This window comes from Sminthopsis crassicaudata, chromosome 3 (genome assembly GCF_048593235.1).
Source record: "Sminthopsis crassicaudata isolate SCR6 chromosome 3, ASM4859323v1, whole genome shotgun sequence".
Taxonomy (NCBI): Eukaryota; Metazoa; Chordata; class Mammalia; order Dasyuromorphia; family Dasyuridae; genus Sminthopsis; species Sminthopsis crassicaudata.
Genome location: NC_133619.1, coordinates 245,024,985 through 245,050,656, shown reverse-complemented (window position 1 = coordinate 245,050,656; position 25,672 = coordinate 245,024,985). Strand labels below are relative to the sequence as shown.

The window sequence follows — 25,672 nt, the reverse complement described above, 5'->3', positions numbered from 1 at the left end:
GCAAAAAAAGAAATTTTAAAAGACAAGATCTCTTAGAATCACTTTAATAATCCACAGCCATTTGATAAAATGGACCAATTGAAATGAACAATACTATGCTAATAAACATATAAAATTTATTAAATATATATTATAGCATTATAATATATAAATATATTATTATATGCTAATAAATATATAAAATTTATTTTCTGTTACAATATGTTTGCATCTGTGAAATGAAAAAATGTCTGGATTTTTTGGCTTATTTTTTGAGGAGACACTAATCCTTCTAATAAAAGGCCTTATTCCAACCTGGTGCCTGCCTCCATACTTTCTATGAATACTCTCCATATTTAGAATCTTGAATGTCCTATGTTAAAAACTCCTTCAGAGTGAGAATCAGAATAAATTATACAATTATAGTCTATTAAACATTTAATAAAAGCAAGTTTACCTACAGCAGATAAATTGTATATTTGTTAAATATACAATTAATTCAGTGTTTCATGCAAGTCTATCCATGTCTACAATTTAATAGATTGATTTTGTGCTTTAGTGTTGGCCATTTGCCTAATGTGAGATATGAAGCCTCATAGAAGAGGGTTCTATTCCCTTTTGGCTGTTTTTGCAGTTAGGAACAAAGACTTAGACTCCTAAAAAAAAAACATAAATCATGAGTTTCAAAAACTTTTCAAGAGGGAAAAAAATGAGTCTAATCTGCTCTCTTGTGGGTTCTTAGTACATTACTATCATCATACTAACACCTACATAGATGCCTGTCATTATTCTTACAATGCACTTCTATCTTTGTAACGATCTTGCTCATGAAGTTTCAGTGGGGTCACTTTTGTCACTAAGATATAATTGTCATTTAAAGCGCTCCCAAAATATTTTTCTAAATTTATTTTATATAATTGTTCTTCATTTAATCTAATTTCTAAACAAATCCTCATACTCTTTTTTTTTTTTTTTTTAATTTAGGAATGTTCCATGACTCCTTCTTGTGATTTTACAAAAGGCCTAGAATGCTATTCCTCTTCTCTGTCACATTTGGAATTTCAAAATCTCCATTCAAAAATCCAAATCTTTATCAGAATCCAAATATCATTTTAGAATTTCAATTCTCCTTTATGAAATCTTCATTCAAGTGTCATGTCAAGTGCTACATCCTCCAAAATAATTTTCCTGATGGTGACAATTTTCAGTATCCCCAATAAGTTTTTTTTTTTTTTTTCTGTATCTCTTAGTTTACTTATCAGTGTAAATAAATCTTTTCCATAGTAAAATTCTAACATCTAATGGGAAAGGGCAGTTTCATGTTTGACTTTTGTACCCAAATAAAAATACAAATCCCAGGACATATGAAACAACAAAGCTTGTTAAATTAAGATGAATTGTGTTTTACCCTTGATTTGTGAACTCTCTTTGCCAATGTAGTTTGCAACTCATCTGTGACTCAACATATTCCTTCTATTAAGGAGGTTAAGTTATTTTCTCACTATCATACAGCTTTGGCCAGCTATTGGAATAAAAGTTACATTTTTTAAAAAATGAAATTTTTTTAAAAGATTAGTCATATGAGCCTACAAAAAATCAAAAGTTTACTAATCCATTCACATTGTTTAGAGCTATTTAGCATAAACCCTATAGGGAAGGGAGGGAATAGGTCCAGCATCTTAAATCATACCATCTCACCATTGCAACTAGAGGCTACTTTATTAGCATATTAATAAAGTTCTTTTCAGATCTGAGTACTTGCTAATGGGGGAAAAAGAGGAGGAAATGAGAGGTATTATCTAGAAAGAATAATAATGAATTTGCATCTATAATGATAACAAAATGCTGGTATAATATTTTTCTGCTTAGGGCTAAACATACAAAAGGATATCTAAGTGACTGGGTGAAAATGAAACAATTAATGTTCTGGAAGAGTAAATGCTATTCTTTTTAACTCCATTTGCCTGCTATTAGCTCATTTACTTTGCCAAAGATTATCTTCAGTGCTCTCTGAATTTTAAAATTTATACACCTGTCATTATACAGAAATGTCAAGAAACCACTGTTCACAAGGTGGTAGAACAAATATTATATGTTGCATACTGCATTATTATAAAGTTGCAGTCTAACTTCTCTGAGAAAAGCATTTAGATCATAAATAATGAGCTAAGAAAGGACTAAATGTGATTCCAAAAATTAGAAAAAATTAGAAATGTGAAAAAGGGAGAGTTTAGAAAAGGTGATCTTTAAGATAGACAGGACATATTAGAAACAGCTATTAATAAATCATCTGCTTTCTTTTTGTTTTCTTGCCAGGAGTACCAAATTGACATATTTTTTGCTCAGACTTGGACAGACAGCCGCCTTCGATTCAATAGCACAATGAAAATACTAACTCTGAACAGCAATATGGTTGGGTTAATCTGGATTCCAGATACTATCTTCCGGAACTCAAAAACTGCAGAAGCTCACTGGATTACCACTCCCAACCAACTCCTTAGAATATGGAATGATGGGAAAATCTTGTATACATTAAGGTAAGAGTGCATCTATTTACTTGGTAACATTGGGAATAAAAATTTCCTTTATTTCTATTCAATTTTATTTAGGGCTATTAAATTAGAATGCAATAGTGCTCCCATTTTGAAATTTCATGAATTTTGCATGTTTTACACAACTTTACATGAAAATATTCCAGTGGTCCCAATGCTAAGTATACAATGTGAAAGATGGAAATCCAAGAAAATTATCTTCATGCTTTTTACCTTGTTCACATATTAACTGTAAGACCATAGAAGGTTTTTGTTTGTTTGTTTGTTTGTTTTGTTTTCATTTTTGTTTTTGTTTTAATTAGCATGATGCAATATTCTGGAAGGCATGGTATAGAGGATAATGACTGAAAACTGAGGGAGAGAGAGAGAGAGACAGAGAGACACAGAGAGAGACAGAGAAAGAGAGATAGAGAGAGAGAGAGAGAGAGAGAGAGAGAGAGAGAGAGAGAGAGAGAGAGAGAGAGAGAGATTTCTTTATTTTACACAACTAAAATGAATATAGAATCTAATGGGAAGAATGTTTATTAGGAGTGCCTAAGTCTTGGTACATAATAAGAGAAAATCAGCTCAATAAACCAAAGGTTGACCAAATAAAATGAATTACAACTTTGAATGTCAAAAACATTTCATTTAAAAATATATATTTACACACATATATATATATATATATATGCATGGCTATATGAATATATCCTTAATTTGTACTTCTTGTATCCCTTTTGCAAGAACACACTCACACAACAACAATAACAACCCCCTCCCAAATGGAAATGCTATCATTTTACTAAATCTAATTTACTAAGTCTAATATAGCACCATTCAGATTTTTTAATGAAAGACAGTAACAAAGGCTTTCTAAAATAACACATAAATAATTCCTTTAAACGAACACTTTTACTTAATTCATGGGAAATATTGCAGTTCCAGTATAATGAAATCTCCTTCCTTCAGTTATTAATAAATGCCCTTGAAGGCATGTCTGATTAGTAATCACATCCCAAAATGCCTAACTAGCTATCAAGATGTGGATTGTTCTTTTATAGACCACATGATGACAAAAAATCACTGAAGTTATCATGGGAAATAGTCATATAAATGGACTGATAGCTACATTCTCAACTCTTAAATGATTATTCAGGGTCCCTAAAACAGATGTTAGTCAACTTTGCCCCTCAGTTTTGACTTTTTGATTAGATTTCCAAGGAGATTTTATTATTTGTGACACTAATGTTTTTTGGCTTTAAGCTTTGCTTACATATGGTTATCATATTGGTGAAAGCAAATCAGTGAAAATTCTGACAGCTTATGATATCAAGTTGGCAACTATTTATTCATGTCTTTTCTGGTATGGATCTATCATTACCCTTAGGGATTTAAGACTGCAGACTTTTGTTTGTTACCTAATCAAAAGTACAAGGAAATAACAGTACACAGAACGGAAAATCTGAAGAGATCAAACTCTTCTAATTGTACATTGCTGTCAATAGATTTTCAGGGTTCTGATTAAAGGTGATTAAAGGGAGGTTAGTGGTGCTGCCTTACAAATGACATTTCTCTAAGACTGGATGATCTTGAAAAAAATTTCAAAGTGGCTTATGACCATGGTAGGCAGCATGTTGTAGAGGATAGAATATCACATCTGGAAAAAAAGACTTGGGAGTGATGACCAAACCCAGGATCATTTACCACCTATGCAATGATTCTAAGTTATTTTATGTACTACAACCTCGAATTCAACTGTCAATATGATGAGATAGATAATTTCTAAGGTCCCATCTAGTTCTAACATCATGAAATGTGCCCCTTACAAAATGGTCAGAAAATGGAGAAAAATCCATAAAATCATTACTATGTCTGTTAATAGTATCAGAATGAAGACATGGCTTTCTTTCCTGATACAAAAAAAAGCAAAAATTCTAAATGCTACTTTTTTATGAGGGAAAACTGATGACTCCAGAGGAGTCCTTTTAATGTTGAGCACATATACTAGAACTAAGTTTTATACCTTTGCCCCCTTAATTCTTTACTCTTTCCCTCAAGAAAATGCAAACCAAGTTAAAAAACTTAATGGTTTCTCAGTCATCAAACCTATTCAAGATTTGCTATGATATCTCTTCATTCTCTTAGAGGCAATCTTGTCTATTGATGCAAAATCATATAGATATCAGTATTCATTTTTGTATTTGAGTCTTCCTTGTGAAATAAGTTGAATATATTCCTCCATCCTCTAATATCTCTCAACTTTTTTTTTTAAATTGGTCCAAGAGAGAGACAGAAAGGGTTTGTAGATCTATGATTTCATCAACTCGGGAAATTCCTGGTATGGTACTTCCTAACATAGATTTACAACTCCTCTGTCATTCAATGTTAATTCTAAATCTTAGTGAGTTGTATAAAGGACTAAGAAGTCAAATTGATTGGCCCTCATCACATAGCAAAAAAAGTTTCACAGGTAGGACTTGACTCCTTGTCTATTTATATCCAAGGATAGCCCTCTTTTTCCTATACCATTCTTTTTCTTTTTTAATAATTATTTTCTAATAAAATGAATCTAAAAGGGTTTATGCAAATGAGTGGAGAGGATGATATTCTTAACTATGCACATAACCATATTGAAAACATATATGGGCAATTAAAAATTCAGACACATGGCTATTTTGAACAAAGGTAAGAAAAATATTTGATTGAATTTGAAATGATTTGGGTCTGTTATTGTTGTTGGTGGTGGTATTGTCACTTTTTTTTTTTTTAACCAGGCATTTGTATTTCCTAATTAGTTAGCAAATTATTTAACCTTTGCTGGTAGTACAAAAAAAAAGGGCCTGAAGACTGGTGTTAAATTAAATACTGTCAATTTGCATCAGATTGTAAATTACACATATGTTGTATTCCTGGACATAAGTAGTTGCCAACAAACCTTGTGAACTGTGTCCTAATGTATGTGGCCGTAAAAGTGATATTTGAATTTTTGATAGGCTCACCATCAATGCGGAATGCCAGTTGCAGCTTCATAATTTTCCAATGGATGAACATTCATGTCCACTGATATTCTCCAGCTGTAAGTATTGTCTTCATTTTTGAGACTATCTTAACCTTGAATATACACAATAATATATAGTTCTAATTCATAGTAAGTTGTGAGGTTATAAAATTTTCCTCCAGTATAGATAGATGATGTTAATTGGTGCTTCCCAAAGGTGTAATTTTCACTTCAGTATTATAATTCAAAGCCTTGGTCATGATAGAGAGTCCTTTGATAAACTTGAGAGGCACCCCATCAACCAATTTTTAGAAGTTTACCTTATAACTGTTTTTTAAGAAAGAAAAAGAAAAATGCTTTTTTAAATTAGAGTATATCATATTGAAGGAAAGTAAAAGTTTTTGTCAGGTAAGAGGTAAAATTTTTGTTTCAAATATGAATAACTTTGCTTAAATTAAAATTTTTAGTGTTACCACATGCAATCACAGCTCACTCAGCCTTCGGTCATTTGTATGGATTTGTATTGTTTATGATTATATCCATCAATATTCCTGTTAGTAAAAAGTCTTGACAGAATTGTAAGTCATGCATTTGTATCTGACAAGAATTCTTTTTAGCACAGTGCTATACAGTAAGAACACCTACAGAAGATAAAACAGAATAGCCTAATTCAGTTATTATGTTATAAATGATCTCTTACCAATGTTTGACAAAACAAATGGGACAAGTGAAATGTCATTGCTTAGAAAGGCAGGTTTATTTGATCAACATATGTTGCATATTTCAATTGGTGTTGGTTGTAATAACTGCAGTGTGAATCAGAAGAAATTTGGATGGATTACAGGCAATCAAATTGTTTTCCAACAGAGGTGACTTAATGAATAAATTGTTCTTTTACACTAATAACAAACCTGGACCAGAACAACAAAACCTCCAAGGAAGATGATTTTTAGTTCTTCCCCTAATGGTTTCCTGACTGGATCAATCAGGTAGACCAAAAAAAAAAAAAAAAAAAAAAAAAGGCAGGGGAGGGGGAAGAGGAACTATATTTTACTGAATTTTTTGGAGAGAAGAAAAAAAAATACATTACTGATTATCTCCTACTCTGGGTGAGAATATCCAAATATGGAAAACAATTAGCTGACAATAAAGTTTAAATCATGTGTGCATAAAATTTTATTTTTATCTTTAAGGTAAGCTACTCATCAAATAGAAACATGTTAGAATTCTTACAAGGTGCTAAGTCAATGGAAATGTTAGAGACAACGGTTGTTTAGCAGGGTGCTTAACAGTTCTCTAGATGTACTTAGTACTTACTACAATTCCACAAGATTCACTCCTTTAAGAGAGTATATATACACTAAGAGCCTCAAACAGGATGGACTCTAGGAGATTGAGAAGCCAGGATTCAGTTAGGCAGAATGAAGGAAGACAGAGAAGTGGTGGCAGGCTGTCCTGCGGATAACCCTGAAACCAAGATCTGGAAGGTCTCCAAAAAATTAGCCGAGCCACAAGTGAAGGAGATAAGATTTTGATGGAGACAATAAAGGATTTGGACTTTAACTCCTGGCTGCATTTGGGGTGATTACTTAAAACTGAAACTAAGCTCCCTCCAGAAGACCCCCAAGAAAGCTGCTTCCAGAGAAAATTACATCTTTAGAGAAGAATGTTACATTTTGGCGCGTGAACATGGGACAGACACAATCCTGATTTCAGTAGAAAAGCCTCTGATCCTGATCTCAGTGAAAAAGCCTCTGATCCTGATTTCAATGAAAAAGTCTCCTTAACCCAGAAATTAGGGTGAATACAAAAATAAACAAGGAAACTTTGTTAGTATTTCAGCTGAAATGGGACAGATGTTTAGAAAACAGCCTTCTTTTCCTCTTCAAGGAAAATGTGTAGAGAGCATTGTCAGATTTCTGAAAAGCCAAGGTTTGAATATAATTTGGGAGCATATCAGTGAACTTTTAGAAACTGTAGAGTACACATATCCTTGGTTCTCTATGGAAAAAGAATTAGATCTAAAGGAATGGAAATTAGTAGGAGATCAACTATGTCAATTCTACAATAAAAATGGACCTGACTCAATTTCCAAAGACACACGCAATACATATAATTTAATATAACTGGCTTTAAGAAGTTATATAATTATAGAATAAGGAAAAACACGAAAAAGCAAGAGGGGGAGGTGTCAAATAAACTAGGTGAAAAGGATGAAAAATCAGATAAGAATGGGGTTAAGTACAATTTTGAGTGTGCTACTTCACAGCAGGAGAAATTAGGTCATTCCACATCCCCTAATCTACCTCCCTCAATTAACCTTTCATGGGTGGAGGTAGAAGGAGGAGGGGGAGAGGCAGTGATACAATTAGCACCACCTGTGAAGCAGCCTATGACAAGATTACAAAAGGCATTGGCTAAGGCAAAAATGAAAGACAGGATATATCTGATTTAAAAATAAATGCATACCCTGTGACTAAAGAGCTTGACCTTTCAGGCCTTTGATCTGGAAATAATTAAGGTTTTAAAAAAGGATTGCACACTTTATGGTACTACATTGTCTTATATTAAGATATTATTAAATAGTTTGGCTTATGAAATCTTAACCCCCAGTGACTGGAAATCCATAGCAAAGACATATTTAGAACTTGGACAAAACTTGTTGTGGCTTTCAGAGTATCATGAATTATGTAGGATTCAAGCCAGATGCAATAGGCAAACAGTAGTTAATGTACAAGTCCCAATGAAGCCTTTGCGGATTTTGTGAAAAGTTTACAAACAGCTGTCACAAGAACCATTGGAGAAAATGCAGCTACAGAAACAATGACCAGACATTTGGCTAAGGAAAATGCTAATGAGATTTGCAAAAGAATTATATGGGGACTATACAAAGATGCTCCTTTAGAGGAGATCATAAGATGCTGTGCCACAGTGGGCACAAGTGCTTATTATGCCCAAACTATGATAAACAATCCAAGGGACTTCTAGAGAGAATTATCAATGTTTTCAATGTGGAAAAGTTGGACATCTAAGAGCTCAGTGTAGATATGGAGATAGAGTGAAAAGACAGGCTGAGAGAAGACCTAAAACCCTATACCCAAAATGCCACAAGGGCTTCCACTGTGCCTCAGAATGTAGATTGACCCAGAGAAATGAGAGGCAGGACCCAGACCCAAGATATCATACAAAAGATAAATGGAACATGATGGCAGTTGAGTTTATACCCAGAGAGTCTTTAGAAGGTCATGACAAAAAGCAATCACATGGCAGAAAGGGATTACATGATCAGTCATCCAAAAAATAATCAGATAGCAGAAAGGCATTATAATAGGGGGGAATACATGCTTTTTAAACCAACAGGGCAGTTTCCAATGCAAATAGCTCCAATGTAATTACCAAAATGATGAGGAGAGATTTAGAAAGTGGTAAATAGAAGAGACTAGATAGGTTTACTGCGTGGGAGAAAGAGATTGCTTGTATTCTACAGACAGAGAAGGAAACAGATGGAGAAGGAAACAAATGGGTGTCAACGAACACTTGGAGAGAGACAGAAAAGGAGAAAAACCTGAAAACAAAGGAGAAGACCTAAAAACAAAATCTGCAGGAATCATTGGGTTCCCTAACATAAGATAAGACTGTTGCAGGACTTGAACCAGCAGGAATCATTGGATTCCTTGAGATGAAAAATTGTTAATAAGAATATTGCAGGACTTCAAAACTTGCAGGAATTATTGAATTCCTGGCACAGGAACTAATGGACAACAGATTCCTTCTGGACTATTTCTAGGACTTTATGGACATGTACAATTCCTCATGTTGATTCATGTTATTTGTTACTTCACAACTAGCCTGTGTTATGTTGCTATGTGCTTATGTAATTTATGCAATTATAACACATCCCATATTGATGGATTTATATATACCTGTTTCAAGTGTGAGCCCTTTCAGAAACTCACTAATTTGATTTGATTTCCCATTTCCTTTGGTGTTTTCATTTCCCTCCCTCAGGGAGGGTGTGACCAACTCTTTTTCATGGTGTTTTCACTCCTTTTTTGAGCAGTCAGGGAAGGCGTGATTACCATTTTTGGGGGGTTCTCACCTCCTTGAGAAGTTAGGGAGGTCATGACTGTTAGGTTTTTACTAAGTGCAAATGAGATAATGAGATATTAGGTTCTTACTAAGTCGGTACTTGACAATTCTCTAGTTTTGGCCTTTCCTGGGGAAGACTTGCATGCTTAGGAGGAGCAAGTTCATTGGTTGAAGTAATTCTTCCCAGAAGCCCTTGCATTATCCCACGCCCATTCTCTGGGAGGATAAAAAGGGCAGCTCTGGAGGAAAAAGGGAGTTGTTTTTGGACCAGACTTGAGACTGCTCTCTGCAGGAAGGGAAGTTGTCTCTCTACAGGAAGAAGAATCTGTCCAAGAGATTTGAGTTGACACAGCAGATCTCCTCCCAGAGAGCAATCAGCAGCTTCTGGAGACAACAGCACAACCAGAACAAAGCCTTATTCCTTACCCAGTGCTTGTGGCTAGGATTTTATTAAAGGCTATTAAGAGAGTAATACAATTATCTGGAATAAGTCAAAATATACACATTCTATACTAATGCACAAATTAATGTATGCTGTGAGACCATCCCAGAATGGCAAATTTTATTGGCCCACAGCTCCAAATTTTGCACATGGGTCTCCATTAAAGATAACCTGGCTACTACATAATTGGCAATGGATTTTTGAAGAAAAGGTTTCTAAGGTTCCTCTTAAAGAAATAACAATCTTTACAGACGCCTCCAAAGAAAATATTTGTGCCGTATACTCTCATGATTTAACCATAAAGAGAATAGTCAGGACTCCTTTTCAGTCCACTCAACAGAATGAACTATTTGCTATCATGCTAGCTCTTACTTATTACCCAGGAGACGTAAATATAATTACTGATTCAGCCTATTCAGTAGGTGTAGTACAAAGAATTGCCACAGCCCAAATAAAATTTGCAGCCTCTAATATTTATCTTTAAGGAACTTCAAGAGCAAGTGAGAAAACATCCAGGCAAGATTTATATCTTGCATGTCCACTCAGATAGTGAACTTCCAGGTCCTATTTTTGATGGAAATTCAAAGGCAGACAGCCTTCTAACCATGTTAGCCAGTAGTCCCTTATTTCAGGAAGCACAAGAATCTCATTCTAAATATCATCAGGCTGCTCGAGCTTTACATTTACAATTGGAATCACAAGAGAGGAAGCTAGGAGCATAGTAAAAAGCTGTAGAGCTTGTCTTCCTTTCCACACTTCTACACTCCCTCCAGGGAAGAATCCTCATAGTTTGAGACCCAATGAAATCTGGCAAATGGATGTGACGCACTATAAATCTTTTGGTGGTCTGTCTTTCATCCATGTGGTAGTAGATACCTTTTCAGGATTCACTTTTGCAGTGCCAACAGCAAAAGAGACAGCCCAAGTGGTCACTAAATTCCTTATCCAAGCATTTGCAATTATGGATTTGCCACAAGAAATAAATACAATGTTCTATTGATTTTACTCACTTCACTTACCATCAGTTCATATAATTCTCTCCAGGCCTTTATGAAATCATCCTACTGGCTATTTCTTATAGAATGAAACCTAAATACCTATTTCAAAAAGATTTATTTATGTAACATAATAGATATCATCCTTCATAAGAAATGGATGATTATTTATTACCAATAAGTTTTTTTTTTTTTTAATACTGGAAACATACTCTATGTGATAGCTTGTCTTTTAGGATATAATATAATAATTTTCAGGAAATAGTCTTGGATCTTACCCTTCTGAAACATCTCTATATTTCCCCCTGGCTTCCTTCACATCACAACTAGAAACTTGCTTTCTACAAGAATCCTTAATCTTATTCCCTTCTTAATTAGTGACTTTCCTTTGAGATTCTTCCTAATTTATCTTGCATATGTCTTGGGTTTGAACAAAGTTGTTCATCTAATCATCCCCTTGGACAGTGAGCTTTTTGACAGGAGTTTTTGAGAATTTTAAAAATATTTGTTCATATCATCAGTGCTTAGAATTCCTGTTACACAGTAGCCTCACAAGAAATTCTTGCTGAGTAATTTCTTTTGATTCATATAGTTGATAAAGTGCAAACCTCCTTTCATAATGATTTTGTTTGATTATTTATATATGTGATCTAGATAAATTTCATTGTATATATTCATTTTTTTAATCAGGATAATCATCCTATATCCTATAAACTATTGCAATAGCTTTTTATTTAGTCTTCCTACATCATCTCTTCACTTTACAATCTATCTTTGATAGCTGATACCAAATTCAAGTAGAAAGGAAATCATTAAATCTTGAGCAAAGATTTCTTTGAAGCACATATCAACTTGGTTTTGAAATACAATATTGCTATTTCTTTTGTACTTATTATGTGATAATTCAACTAGATTGGATTTTTTGTTCAATGCTAGTTGTTCATATTGTTGGTTTTTAATTTGCTAATTGTAGCTGAATATACAAAATTGGCATATGAACAACAACAAACTGTTTATACTGATTAAATCCAACCTAAGATTTTCAGTGTCATTATATGATGAATTTTTTTTTTGAAACTTGTATCTCTCTGGGATAGAAGAAGAGTATATAGTCATAGGTCCCATCCTACTTTTAATCAATAGGGAAATTTTATTTACTCTACCTTTCTCCATTTGTAAGCTGTACCTTTTTGCTCTTTCTTGGCAATCTGAAGATCCCAAACTCAGGATTTTCAGTGGTTCCAGACTTACCATAGATGCTAGATTGGCTTTAACTCTGCAGCTCAAAAGCTCTCCAACAAAAGTAATCAGATAAACTTATCTTCCATTAAGTGAAGGTATTAAAAACCTTCCTAACACATCCAGCCCAAGGTACATTCTAACTTAGTTCTTCCTGAATGTAAGACCAACACTCTTTCCACTATGCCAAGCTGCTAGCAATTAATAATTATTTACTGATTGATTGATTAGAAACTAAAATCTCAGTCCCCTATTCAGTTTGGATGAATTTCTTTTCTTTTTCTTTTTTTTTTAAGTATTAATTTATTTTATAATTATAAATTTTTGACAGTATATATGCATGAGTAATTTTTTTTGTAACATTATTCCTTGTAATCATTTTTCCAAATTATCCCTCCCTCCCTCTACTCCCACCCTTAGATGACAGGCAATCCCATACATTTTACATGTGTTACAGTATAATCTAGATACAATATATATATGTAAATACAATTTTCTTGTTGCATGTTAAGTATTAGATTCCCTAAGGTATAAATAACCTGGGTAGATAGACAGTAGTGCTAACAATTTACATTCACTTCCCAGTGTTCCTTCTCTGGGTGTAGTTGTTTCTGTCCATCATTGATCAACTGGAAGTGAGTTGGATTTTCTTTATGTTGAAGATATCCACTTCCATCAGAATACATCTTCATAAATCATTGAAGTGTACAGCAATCTTCTGGTTCTATTCATTTCACTTAGCATCAGTTGATGTAAGTCTCTCCAAACCTCTCTGTATTCCTCCTGCTGGTCATTTCTTACAGAGCAATACTATTCCATAACCTTCATATACCATAATTTACCCTACCATTCTCCAATTGATGGTCATCCATTCATCTTCCAGTTTCTAGCCACTACGAAAAGAACTGCCACAAACATTTTGGCACATACAGGTCCCTTTCCCCTCCTCAGTATTTCTTTGGGATATAACCCCAATAGCAGCAATGCTGGATCAAAGGGTATGCGCAGTTTGATAACTTTTTGGGCATAGTTCCAAATTGCTCTCCAGAATGGTTGGATTCTTTCACAACTCCACCAACAATGTATCAGTGTCCCAGTTTTCCCACATCCCCTCCAACATTCATCATTATTTGTTCCTGTCATCTTAGCCAATCTGACAAGTGGGTAGTGGTATCTCAGAGTTGTCTTAATTTGCATTTCTCTGATCAGTAGTGATTTAGAACACTCTTTCATATGAGTGGATATAATTTAAATTTCATCATCTGAGAATTGTCTATTAATATCCTTTGACCATTTATCAATTGGAGAATGGTTTGATTTCTTATAAATTAGGGTAAGGTCTCTATAGATTTTGGAAATGAGACCTTTATCAGAAACTTTAACTGTAAAAATATTTTCCCAATTTGTTACTTCCCTTCTAATCTTGTTTACATTCGTATTATTTGTGCAGAAACTTTTTAGTTTGATGTAATCAAAATCTTCTATTTTGTGGTCAATAATGATCTCTAGTTCTCCTCTGGTCATAAATTCCTTCCTCCTCCACAGGTCTGAGAGGTAGACTAGTCTCTGTTCCTCTAATCTATTCTTTATGCCTAAATCATGGACTCATTTTGATCTTATCTTAGTATATGGTATTAAGTGTGGATCCATATCTAATTTCTGCCATACTAATTTTCAGTTTTCCCGACAATTTTTTTTTCAAATAATGAATTTTTATCCCTAATGTGGTATCTTTGGGTTTGTCAAAGACTAGATTGATATAGATGTACCCTTTTTTGCCCTTTGTACCTAATCTGTTCCAATGATCAACTGGTCTATTTCTTAGCCAAAACCAAATTGTTTTGGTGACTGCTGCTATATAATATAGCCTTATATCAGGTACAGCTAGACCACCTTCCTTCCCTTTTTTTTCATTAGTTCCCTTGCAATTCTCGAACTTTTATTTTTCCATATGAATTTTGTTGTTATTTTTTCTAGGTCATTAAAATAGTTTCTTGGGAGTCTGATTGGTATAGCACTAAATAAATAGATTAGTTTGGGGAGTAGTGTCATCTTTATTATATTCACTCGGCCTATCCAAGAGCACTCAATGTCTTTCCAATTATTTAAATCTGACTTTATTTTTGTGGCAAGTGTTTTGTAATTTTGCTCATATAATTCCTGACTTTTCTTTGGTAGATGGATCCCAAATATTTTGTACTCTCAACATTTGTTTGGAATGGAATTTCTCTTTATATCTCTTGCTGTTGCATTTTGTTGGTGATATATAAAAATGCTGAGGACTTATGTGGATTTATTTTGTATCCTGCAACTTTGCTAAAATTCTGAATTATTTCTAATAGCTTTTTAGCAGAGTCTTTGCGGTTCTCTAAGTATACCATCATGTCATCTGCAAAGAGTGATAGTTTGATTTCCTCATTTCCTACTCTAATTCCTTGAATCTCTTTCTTGGCTCTTATTGATGAGTCTAGTGTTTCTAGTACTATATTGAATAGTAATGGTGATAGTGGGCAACCTTGTTTCACTCCCGATCTTACTGGGAAAAGTTCCAGTTTATCTCCATTGCATATTATGCTTACTGACTGTCATAAATATTCTCCTGATTATTCTAAGGAATAGTCCATTTATTCCTATGCTCTCAAGTGTTTTTAGGAGGAATGGATGTTGGATTTTATTAAATGCTTTTTCTGCATCTATTGAGATGATCATATGGTTCTTATTAATTTGATTATTAATATGGTCAATTATACTAATAGTTTTCCTAATATTAAACCAGCCCTGCATTCCTGGTATAAATCCTACTTGATCATAATATATTATCCTGGGGTGATTTTCTGATTTCTTTTTGCTAATACTTATTTAAGATTTTAGCATCAATATTCATTAAGGAAATTGGTCTATAGTTTTCTTTCTCAGTTTTCAACCTACCTGGTTTAGGTATCAGTACCCTGTCTGTCTCATAAAATGAGTTTGGAAGGACTCCTTCATCCCCTATTTTATCATATAGTTTCTATAATATTGGGGCTAATTGTTCTTTAAATGTTTGGTAGAATTCACATGTAAATCCATCTGGTCCTGGGGATTTTTTCCTGGGGAGTTGATTAATAGCTTGTTCTATTTCTTTTTCTGAAATGGGACTATTTAAGCAGTTTACCTCCTCTTCTGTTAATCTAGGAAGCCTATATTTTTGGAGGTAGTCATCCATTTCACTTAAGTTATCAAATTTATTGGCATAAAGTTGGGCAAAATAATTCCTTATTATTTTTCTAATTTCCTCTTCATTGGTGGAAAGATCCCCCTTTTCATTTTTAAGACTAACAATTCGATTTTCCTGTTTCCTTTTTCTGATCAGATTTACCAAAGGTTTTTCTATTTTATTGGCTTTTTCATAAAACCAACTCTTGGTTTTATTTATTAATCCAATAAATTTTTTTATTTTCAATATTATTGATTTCTCCTTTTAATTTTTGTATTTCAAGTTTGATTTTAGTTTGGGGGTTTTAAATTTAGTCTTTTTCTAGCTTTTTAATTTGCAGGCCCAACTCATTAATCTTCTCTTTCTCTATTTTGTTCAAATAAGCCTCTAAAGATATAAAATTTCCCCTTATTACCGCTTTAGCTGCATCCCACAGATTTTGGTATGATGTCTCATCGTTGTCATTATATTGGGTGAAATTATTAATTGTTTCTATAATTTGCTGTTTCACTCAGTCATTCTTAAAGATGAGATTATTTAGTTTCCAATTACTTTTTGGTCTATTTACCCCTAACTTCTTATTGTATGTAGTTTTTATTCCATTGTGGTCTGAGAAGAAGGCATTTATTATTTCTCCCTTCTTGCATTTAATTTTGATATCTTTATGTCCTACTATATGCTCTAGTTTGTATAGGTTCCATGAACTGCAGAGAAGAAAGTATACTCCTTTCTATCACCATTCAGTTTTCTCCAAAGTTCTATTATACCTAGTTTTTCTAGTGTTCTATTTATCTCTTTAATTTCTTTCTTATTTGTTTTGTGGTTTGATTTATCTAATTCTAAGAGTACAAGGTTGAGATCTCCCACTATTATAGTTTTGCTGTCTATTTCTTCTTGCACCTCTCAACTTCTCCTTTAGGAAGTTAGATCCTATACCAATTGGTACATATATGTTTAGTATTGATATGGCTTCATTGTGTATGCTACCATTTAGCAGGATATAGTTCCTTCTTTATCTCTTTTAATTTGATCAATTTCTGCTTTTGCTTGATCTGAGATAAGGATGGCTACCCCTGCTTTTTTGGCTTTACCTGAAGCATAAATAGATTCTGCTCCAACCTTTTACCTTTATTCTGTATGTATCTCCCTGCTTTAAGTGTGTTTCCTGTAAACAACATATTGTAAGGTTCTGATTTTTGATCCAGTCTGCTATCCATCTCTGTTTGATGGGAGAGTTGATCCCATTCACATTTACAGTTAAAATTAATAATTCTGCATTTCCTGCCATCATATTATCCCCAGATTATGCTTTTTTCCCTTGACCTCCCTGAACCACTTCCCCAATATTTAATTTATAGACCCTACTTGTGATGCGCAGCCCTCTCTTTTTAGTATTCCTCCCCCTTCCTTCCAAATCCCTTCCTTTTTCTTGTACCCTTCCCTTATTCCCATTTTCCTTTTTCCTTTTCCTCTCCCCCCTTTTAATGAGGTGAGAGAGAATTCTCTGAAAAACAAACATGTCAGTTATTTACTCTTTGAGCCTATTTTGATGAGAGTAAGATTCACACCATGTTTCACCCCCTCTTTAAATTCCCTCAGATGTGGTATATTTTTCTATGCCTCTTCCTGGGATGTGGTTTCTCTCTTTTTATCACTCCTTCCCCTTTTTCCAATACTATCCCCTTCTCTTTACTACTTCCCTTTGTTATGTCATATCAGTAAAATCAAATTATCCATGTGGACTTTCTGTATATCTGCAACAGAGATACAGTTCTCAAGAGTTCTTTTTACCTTTTTCTGTTTCTCTTCAGTCTTGTGGATGTAGATCAAATTTTTTGTTTAAGTCTGGTTTTTTTCTTAGAAACAAATGTAATTGCTCTGTTTCATTAAATGACCATATTCTTCCATGGAAGAAAATGCTAAACTTAGCTGTATAGTTTATTCTTGGTTGCAGTCCTTGATCTTTTGCCTTCTGGAATAACAGGTCCAGGCCCTTCAGTCTTTAAATGTGGAGGCAGCCAGATCTTGAGTGACCCTTATTGTGGCACTTTGTTATATGAATTGTTTTTTTCTAGCTGCTTACAATATGTTTTCCTTTGTTTGGTAGTTCTGTAGTTTAGTCACAATATTCCGTGGAGTTCTTTTTTTAGGGTCTTTTTCAGAAGGTGTTTGATTAATTCTTTCGACACCTATTTTACCTTCTGTTTCTATTATCTCTGGACAGTTCTCTTTGATGATTTCCTGTAAAATAGAATCTAGGCTCTTTTTTTGGTCATAGTTTTCGGGAAGTCCGATCATCCTCAGATTATCTCTCCTAGATCTGTTTTCCAGGTCTATAGATTTTCTCAGCAAGTATTTGACGTTATTCTCCAGCTTTTCATTTTTTTTGTATTTGCTTTTGTTTTGTTTGACTGATTCTTGGGTTCTCAATGAATCATTCATTTCTATTTGTTCCGTCCTGATTTTTAATGAGTTATTTTCTTCCTTCACATTTTTTAGTTATTTATGTATATGCCCAATTGAGTTTTTAAATGGATTTTTTTGCTCTAATGAATTTTTTTCCATTTCCCTAATTTTTTTAGAGAGTTATTTTCTTTTTCCAATTTAGAAATCCTACTTTCTTGAGACCTTTTTATCTTTCAAATTCAGAAATCCTACTTTCTTGAGAATTTTTTATCTTTTCCAATTAAGAAATCCTATTTTCCTGTGATTTTTTAACCTTTTATAATTCACAAATTTTGTTTCCCTGCACCTCCTGTGAATTCTTTATATTTTCCAACTCAAATTTCAGAATGTTGTTATTCTCTATCATAGCTTCTCTTTCCTTTCCCCATTTTTCTTCAAACTCTCTTAACTTTTTAACAGTCTCTTCTAGGAGAGAGTTATGTGATAGGAGGGCAGCTATCATTCCCCTTTAGAGTGTTATCTGCTGACTCTCTGCTGTTAACTTCCTTGGGTTTGGATACCCAATCTTTTTCTGTGTAGAAGGAATCAATTTTTTTCTTCATCTTTTTACTCATGATTAAAAATCTTTTGGGTAAGAAGTTTATTTATTTATTTATTTATCAGCTTCCTCCCAGACCAGATCAATGCAGTGGCTCCTGTTTCTGAACTAAGAGATAGCTCTGGGAGAGAGTTCCCCTCCTCCTCCCTGGAAGTGCCTCAGAGCTGATTAGTACGACTGCACTGTGAGGGTTGCCCAGTGAAGGACCCTGCTGTGTGTCTTATTGACTTCCCTGAGGTTTAAGACTGAACAGTGAAGGCGACACACAGCCCAGCCAATGCATCCCATGGGGCGTGGATATCAGCAGCTGATGTGAAAAGCCCTTGTGCTCAAACTGGAAGTGTCTGCCCAGAAACTGCAGTCCCTATTTCAAATGTTCTGCTTCTCTGGGACTTCCTTTGGCTGAGTTCCACAGCCTCTGGCCAAGCCCAGCACTATGTGGATTAGATATTGACTCAGTCTGTGTCCCTGCTGTTCAGGCTCTTAACTACCCCAAGGTGAAGCCAGGATAGCAGAAAGCGGCTTCACAGCCGTGCTGAGATCTGTTAGGTCACTTCCGGATTGGGGTGGTTCTAGTATCTGGCTTTATATTTTAAAGTGGCTTGATTTCTCTTCTGAACTGCTGTTTTATAAGCAGAGAAGAGCTAACAGCCTGTGCCATATTCCTCTATCTCAGTGGCTTCTCTGATCCCAGAGTTCTCCCCAGCCTGATTGGCACAGTGTGCTAGCACCTAACCGTCTGTGCTGGCCTTTTTTCTTCCACCCCTTGGAACTGACCTTTTCTGTTGAAACTCCAGATTCTCTTCAGCTGGTACATTGTGCTTCCAATCCTTTTTGTTTCTATCAGTCCAGCATTATTTTTGAGGCTGATTTAACTAATTGTTAATGAGGGAAGAAGGGAGCTTACATATTATGTGTCTTCTCCACCATCTTGGCTCCGCCCGCCTGGATGAATTTCTGATTGTTCTTTCCATCAGCTTATCTACCTATTGCTTATTATTAACAAAGACAGTTAAATACATGTGTTTATTGTTTGCAATCATTGAAATCCCTTTTTTTTATGAAACTCTATTCTTTGAGAAACACAGCTTTCAAAATCTAAGAACTTACAAATATAGAATGTGTATTCCTTCTGAATTTAAATTCTAAACCTTTACCCTTGAGAATTGAGATAAATTGCATTGTGAGGAATACATTGCCTTTTAAATGTTATCTTGTGAATTCATACATTGCCTTATTAAGCAAGCATTTTGAATGAATCTAGTTACTTTTTTATTTCTAAATGCCATAGGGAAATTTAAATGAACTACTGTTACTTTATTAAGCTAATAAAAACAACTTCCAAAATTAGGGGATAAAAAAAAAAGAGGAAAAGAAAAGTCATCTTCAGACAAACTGATTCATGTTGCAGGGCTTATATTTGGGGGATATTATGCCTATTTAAGATTCCTGGGACTTTAAGTTAGTTATTGGTTGTTAATGGATAAATGTTTATCTGGAGGTTTAAAAATGTATTGGAAATGGTGAGATCAATCAGTTCCCTATTTCCTGGTTCTTTTAGGAGAAATCCAGTATCTTAGGGACAATCTCAGGCTTAGAAATTAATAGAATTGAGAGAAATTTTAAAATATATCTTGCCCTTGCTCCCTATTTTTACACTTAAGGAAACGAAGGACTGGTAATAGTAAGTTCGCAATGAAATAAATGGCACAGCCTGCACTAGATCACTAGATTCTTTGTTTCCAGCATATTGCTCTTTTACTTTGATAGCATCCACATAACAGAATTTAAGGGACATAAAAATCTATCATTTCACTTTTACTCAAAAATGTATTCTAAATTGGTGTTATTCCTGTGCCTGAATTTCCACATTGCTCATGTTTTTAAGCCATTAAAAAACAAATTTTATTTGCAATAGGTAGTATGTTAATACTTTAAGCATTATCTTGAAACACTTTTTTTGTTTTGTTTTGTTTCTTTGACAAGTAAACAAGCATAATCTAAGGGGATAGATACAGGGCTTACAAGTTTTAAGAGGATCCCCAAAATATATAAAATACTGAGTATTACTAGGAAGAGTATCTATTAAGATGTAGGAATGACTACTAATCCCCCACACATGGTATAATTTACCACCATGTTGGATCTCCAAGGACTAGTCTTAGGATGAAGACACAGTTGGCATCTTGTGTGTTTACTAGAGAAATAATAAGAGGGACAGATTTTAAAATGTAAAATAGCTGAGACTATATTCTATTTAGTAATAAATTTTAACTTTACAGACTCCATTTCCTTCTCTGGCTCATTTTCAGATGAGGAAACTGGTGATTAGAAATATCCCTAATTATAAATCTATAGTGAATCCAATTTTTAGTTGAATAAACTGAAGTGGAGACAAGATAAATAACTTGCCTAAATTCACATAAGTAATAAATGTCAGAGACAGAATGTTAACCCTATTGTTACAGTTCCAGATCATTTTCTGCTATACCACACTACTTTACTTTCTATGTTAATGCTGTTTTTATTTTGCATTCCACATTTCATAAATTATTGTACAATAAATATTTCTTAAATGTAACATCTTTAAGTGATATGATAAGTTCTTCTTTATATCTACCTCAAGGCTTGTTAGCATCTCAATAAAGAAATATCCATTATTCAGTTGTGTTCAAGGCACTCTGAAGAATAAACAGAGGCAAGTTATCGCCTTAGTAAAATAGTTTACCCAGTCTTAGTATTTAAGAATTGGAAGAACAGATAATCTATTCCCAAATCACTTTACACATTAGGAACGTTAGTGAGAGAAAGAGAGGAAAAGATACTTACTCAATATTTCAGAACAAGTCAGTGACAGAAGCAAATGGCAGAGATATATTCTCCTCAGACTTGACTTCTAGTTCTACTTTCATAATATTAATAAAACAATAAATTACATTTGTACACTGTTCTTTTTGTTTTGAAAAGAATGTTTGTTAAACAATGTTTCAAAAAATTTAGTGTAATTTGAGCTTTAATAAACCATTAAGCTTTTAAATTCAGGACATCCTCTATGATCTGATTTGATACAACAATCCTGTGAGCAACCATTAGTTTCTTTGTTTGTTTTTTACCTATGAGGAAAGAGGCTCAGAGTGGTTAACAATAACAACAACAACAACAACAACAATAATAATAATAATAATAATAATAATAATAATGACAACTAACATTTATATAAAGCTTAAGATTTTCAAAGAACTTTATATGTGTTAACTCATTTCATCCTCAAAACTTCACAAAAGTATTGTGAATTAAGTGCTATTATTTTCCCATTTTACTCATGAGAAGTGAGCCTGAAAGACAGTGATTTCTCAGAATCATTTACCTAGTGTTTGAACCATAATTTTCATCCAGTTCCTCCTGACTGCAAAACCTGTACTCTGTTCATTGTAACATCTAATTTGGGAAGATTCACCCATATAGCTAGTATCAGAAATGGTACTGAACTCAGATTTATTTTTCCCAATAATATTTCATTTTTCCAAATACCTGTGAGATAGTTTTCAATACTCATTTTTATAAAACTTTGTGTAATGTGCTGTTGTCTCCAGAAACTGCAGATCGCTCTCTGGGAGGAGATCTGCTGTCTCAACTGTTGCCAACTCTGACCTCATGTCAAGACTCTTTCTTCCTCAAGAGAGCCGCTTCAGGTCTGGCCCAGTCAAGACTTTCTCAATCTCTCAAGTGCCGCCCTCTTTTATCCTCCCAGAGAATGGGCGTGGGATAATGCAAGGGCTTCTGGGAAAAATTACTTCAACCAATGAACTTGCTCCTCCTAAGCATGCAAGCTCTTCCCCAGGAGTTCACAGGAGTAAAACTCCCCTAAAGGCCGGAACTGGAGAATTGTTAAGTACAGACTTAGCACTTAGTAAGACCCTAATATCTCATTATCTCATTAGCACTTAGTAAGAACCTAACAACTTTGCATTCCAAATTTTTCTCTCATTTATCTTATCCTTCTCCAAGACAACAGGCAAGCTAATATAGGCTAATATGTGCAATTCTTTTAAACATTTTCATATTTGTCAGGTTGTGTAAGAAAAACCAGATCAAAAGGGGAAAAAACATGAGAAAGAGAAAAAACAAGCAAACTACACAACAAAAAAGTAAAAATGGTGTTCTTCAAGCTACACACCATCCTCATAGTTCTCTCTCAGAATGGCATTCTTCATCCTGAACAACCAGAATTGCTTTGAATCTCCATATTTCTGCAAAGAGCCAAGTCCATCACAGTTGATCATAATATACTCCTTGGTACTGTGTTCTCCTGGTTCTTCTCATTTCACTCAGCATGAGTGAAATAAGTCCAGGATTTTCTGAAGTCAACCTGTTCATCATTTCTTCTAGAATAATAATATTACATTTCATTCGTATACCATAACTGATTCAGCCATTGCCCAACTGATGGGAATCCACTAAATTTCCAGTTTCTTACCACCACAAAAAAAGAGCTGCTACAAACAATTTTTTTTTTGCACATGTAGGTTTTTTCCCTTTTTTATGATCTCTTTAGGGTGCAGACTCAGTAGAGACATTGCTGAATCAAAGGGTATGTACAGTTTAATAGCCCTTTAGGCATATGAACTTAGATCTAAGTTAATATTCCAAATTTACAGCTCCCATTAAATTATTCTACTGTCAATACATGGGCATTCCATAATTCCCTATTGCCTACTTGTGATATCCAAACTTCTAAACCTTATTTTCCAGGCAAATGGGAAAAAGAATCATTGTAATTCATGCCTAAGTATGGTAGTATATGTGAAATGGTACAAAAGAAGAAATGGTAGGACATAATAAACGAGTTGGATTCAGAGGGCCAAGAAAAGAGAATAGTTAAAGAAGATACCAATATTCTTGATTTAGAAAATCAAGATAATGATGATACCTTTAAGAAAATATGTAAATCATAAGGAGACATTGATTTATAGAGAACATTAGTGAGCTCACTTTTAGATATCTCAATATTTTAAAGTGATTCCAAGAAATCTATTTGGGAATGCACAACAGATAGTATGAAATATTGCTCAACAGTTTTTAAAGTCATCTTCAACTCTTTGTGACCCTGTTTGGGGTTTTCTTAGGAAAGTGACTGGAGTGACTTTCATTTACTTCTCAAGTTCTTTTTACAGATAAGGAAACTGGGACAATTAGGGTGAAGTGACTTGCCCAGAATTCAGAAAATTTATGTTTGGACTTATGAACAATCTCTTCCTGACTTCAGGCCTGGCACTTTATTCATGGTGTCATTTAGATGTCCTTAATGGAACACAGCAGAGCTTAAATTGAGATAGATTTTGATATCACACTTATAAGTAGGATGGTGCACTGTCACAGAAGCTAAAGGAGGAAAATTTCTTATATTTTTATGTTTCAGAAATATTTACATTCTGGGGCCAGTGAAAGATTCAGTATCATTATAAAGTCAGAGTTCAAAGAGAAAAAAAAAAGCATTAAACCCCAAAGAGTGAGGAGAAAATATTGAAGTATCTTTCAGCTTTAGAGCTATCATCATATGATTTTATGGTGTTCTCTTAAATGTCCTCAGTAGTCTTTTTTTTTTTTCTTTCTTTCTTATTTTTTGATCTAAGCCTCTTATCCAACTAAATTTATATTGGTTGCCATTTTCTTCCTCATTAATCCACAAAATACATCTTTGGAAAGATTCATCTAGATTTTCATTAATTTTTCTCTTATCACTGAAAATATACAATTTCATTACAGACATTAATAGTAATTTGTGTACAAATTAATTCAAACATAATTCCCTCTAATTTGTTGGATTTAGTCATAAACTATCGATTGCCTGGCTTTCTATTGTAAAACATACTTTTAGAGGTAGTAATTATCCTTAACATTGTTTCATTACTTTATTTCCTTAAAAGATTTTATTGATTTTTTTTTAAATTTGTCATCTGCATTTGCATTTTCTGACATTGCCCAAAGAACCATACCTAAAAATAAGGGGGGAGGGAAAGAAAGAAAAAAAAAAAGGAATATTAACCAAGTTATGAAATGTTTTAGGGTATATGAAGTGTTTCATACCCACTATCCCTCATTTTTTTTCTTTTTTTTAAATTAATTTTATAATTATATATATTTTAACAGAACATATGCATGAGTAATATTTTTTTTTACATTATCCCTTGTATTCATATTTCCAAATTTTCCCCTCACTCCCTCTGCTCCCTCTCGTAGATGACAGGCAATCCCATACATATTACATGTGTTACAGTATAAATTAGATACAATATATGTGTGTAAATCCAATTTTCTTGTTGTATGATAAGAATTGGATTTCGAAGATATAAGTAACCTGGGTAGAAAGACAGTAATGCAAACAGTTTACATTCAATTCTCACTGTCCCTCCTTTGGGTGTAGCTGTTTCTGTCCATCATTGATCAACTGTAAGTGAATTGGATCTTCTTTATGTTGAAGATATCCGCTTCCATCTGAATATATCTTCATACAGTATTGTTGTTGAAGTGTATAGTGATCTCCTGGTTCTGCTCATTTCACTCAGCATTAGTTCATGCAGTCTCTCCAAACGTCTCTGTATTCATCCTGCTGGTCTTCCATAACCTTCTTATACCATAATTTACCCAACCATTCTCCAGTTGATGGACATCCATTCATCTTCCAGTTTCTAGCCACTATAAAAAGAGCTACCACAAACATTTTGGCACATACAGGTCCCTTTTCCATCTTTAGTATTTCTTTGGGATATAAGCCTAGTAGTAGCACTGCTGGATCATAGGGTATGCACAATTTGATAACTTATTGGGCATAGTTCCAAATTGCTCTCCAGAATGGCTAGATTTTTTCACAACTCCACCAACAATGTATCAGTGTCCCAGTTTTTCCACATCCCCTCCAACATTCATCATTATTTGTTCCTGTCATCTTAGCCAATCTGACAGGTGTGTAGTGGTATCTCAGAGTTGTCTTAATTTGCATTTCTCTGATCAGTAGTGATTTGGAACACTCTTTCATATGAGTGGATATAGTTTCAATTTCATCATCTGAAAATTTTTCATATCCTTTGACCATTTATCAATTGGAGAATGGTTTGATTTCTTATAAATTAGGGTAAGGTCTCTATAGATTTTGGAAATGAGACCTTTATCAGAACCTTTAACTGTAAAAATATTTT

The 25,672-nt window shown here is 33.9% G+C and overlaps 1 protein-coding gene across 1 annotated transcript in view; it reads left to right on the top strand.

Annotated features, from left to right (window-relative positions):
- GABRG3 (gamma-aminobutyric acid type A receptor subunit gamma3) overlaps positions 1 to 25,672 on the top strand; it is a 942,413-nt gene that overhangs the window by 474,910 nt on the left and 441,831 nt on the right. The window contains exons 4-5 of the mRNA XM_074300313.1: positions 2,296 to 2,516; positions 5,507 to 5,589. Of these exons, the coding sequence (XP_074156414.1) occupies positions 2,296 to 2,516; positions 5,507 to 5,589 (304 nt within the window). The remainder of the gene's footprint in view (positions 1 to 2,295; positions 2,517 to 5,506; positions 5,590 to 25,672) is intronic.